The 1,278-nt window shown below is 45.7% G+C and overlaps 2 protein-coding genes across 2 annotated transcripts in view; both read right to left on the reverse strand.

Annotated features, from left to right (window-relative positions):
• Window positions 1-815, reverse strand: part of LOC106297294 — a 2,115-nt gene extending 1,300 nt beyond the window's left edge. The window contains exon 1 of the mRNA XM_013733566.1: window positions 12-815. Coding sequence (XP_013589020.1) covers window positions 12-815 — 804 coding nt within the window. The remainder of the gene's footprint in view (window positions 1-11) is intronic.
• Window positions 816-1,146: 331 nt separating this feature from the next.
• Window positions 1,147-1,278, reverse strand: part of LOC106297295 — a 1,539-nt gene continuing 1,407 nt past the window's right edge. Inside the window, exon 3 of the mRNA XM_013733567.1 lies at window positions 1,147-1,272. Within this exon, the coding sequence (XP_013589021.1) occupies window positions 1,147-1,272 (126 nt within the window). The remainder of the gene's footprint in view (window positions 1,273-1,278) is intronic.

Raw genomic sequence — 1,278 nt, forward strand, 5'->3', positions numbered from 1 at the left:
TTGTGTTTCACCCCATTCTTCTTCAATAGGCCCTGAAATGCCTTGTTGATGAAGTGTGTTCCGCCATCACTAATGAGCACTCTAGGCACCCCAAATCTTGGAAAGATGATGGAGCTGAACATCTTAGTCACCACTTTTGCATCATTAGTGGAACTCGCCACTGCTTCTACCCACTTGGAGACATAGTCAACGGCGATCAGGATGTACTCGTTCTTGAAGGACGGAGGGAATGGTCCCATGAAGTCGACTCCCCAACAGTCGAACACCTCAACTTCTAAAATGTAATTCTGAGGCATTTCATTCTTTTTGCTGATGTTCCCATGTCGCTGGCATGCATCGCATCGAGCTATGTAAGCGTGAGCATCTCTGAACATAGTTGGCCACCAGAAACTTGCTTGGAGGATTTTGGAAACCGTTTTGAATGTGGCGAAGTACCCTGCATAAGAGGGACCATGGCAATCATGTAGAATCCCTGGAATATCTGCCTCTGGAACACACCTTCTGAATATGCCATCCGTGCAATGTTTGTACAAGTACGGTTCATCCCAAACATACTGCCTCGCCTCTCTTAAGAATTTTCTCTTCTCGTTTCCAGTGAACTTAAGTGGTTCCTTTTCAGCAGCTAGGAAGTTCACAATCTCAGCAAACCAGGGGAGGTGAGAGTACTGCTTTTGGATCGCGACTACTGGTTGTTCCGGTACGCGAGAAAAATCGGATGTTATGCTCAGGGGTTGTTCCACGAAGCGCAGACCAATCGCGTTGACGTGTTGCACTGTGTGTTCTTCATCAAGAGTTGTGTCATCCTCAATCTTCATTCTGGACAAGTGGTCTGCAACCCCATTCTCGACTCCCTTTTTGTCTTTTATCTCGAGATCAAATTCTTGGAGAAGAAGAATCCACCTCAACAACCTCGGTTTTGCATCCTTCTTTGTAAGCAAGTACTTAAGAGCAGTTTGGTCTTTGTGCACAATCACCTTTGATCCCACCAGATAGGATCTGAACTTCTCGAATGCAAAAACAATAGCAAGGAGTTTCTTCTCAGTCGTAGCGTATCTGCATTGAGCTTCATCCATGGTTTTGCTTGCGTAATAGATCACATGAAGTTTCTTATCCTTGCGCTGCCCAAGGACTGCTCCAACTGTAAAATCACTCAGTCTTGATCTCAAAAGGGAGATCCCATTCTGGCGGTTGTACAATAGGTGCGCTGACTTGAGCTCCTTTGATCGTATGGAACGCAGCTAAGCACTTGCTGTCGAAATCAAACTTGATCTCCTTGCA

The sequence above is a fragment of the Brassica oleracea genome, chromosome C6 (assembly GCF_000695525.1).
Source record: "Brassica oleracea var. oleracea cultivar TO1000 chromosome C6, BOL, whole genome shotgun sequence".
Taxonomy (NCBI): Eukaryota; Viridiplantae; Streptophyta; class Magnoliopsida; order Brassicales; family Brassicaceae; genus Brassica; species Brassica oleracea.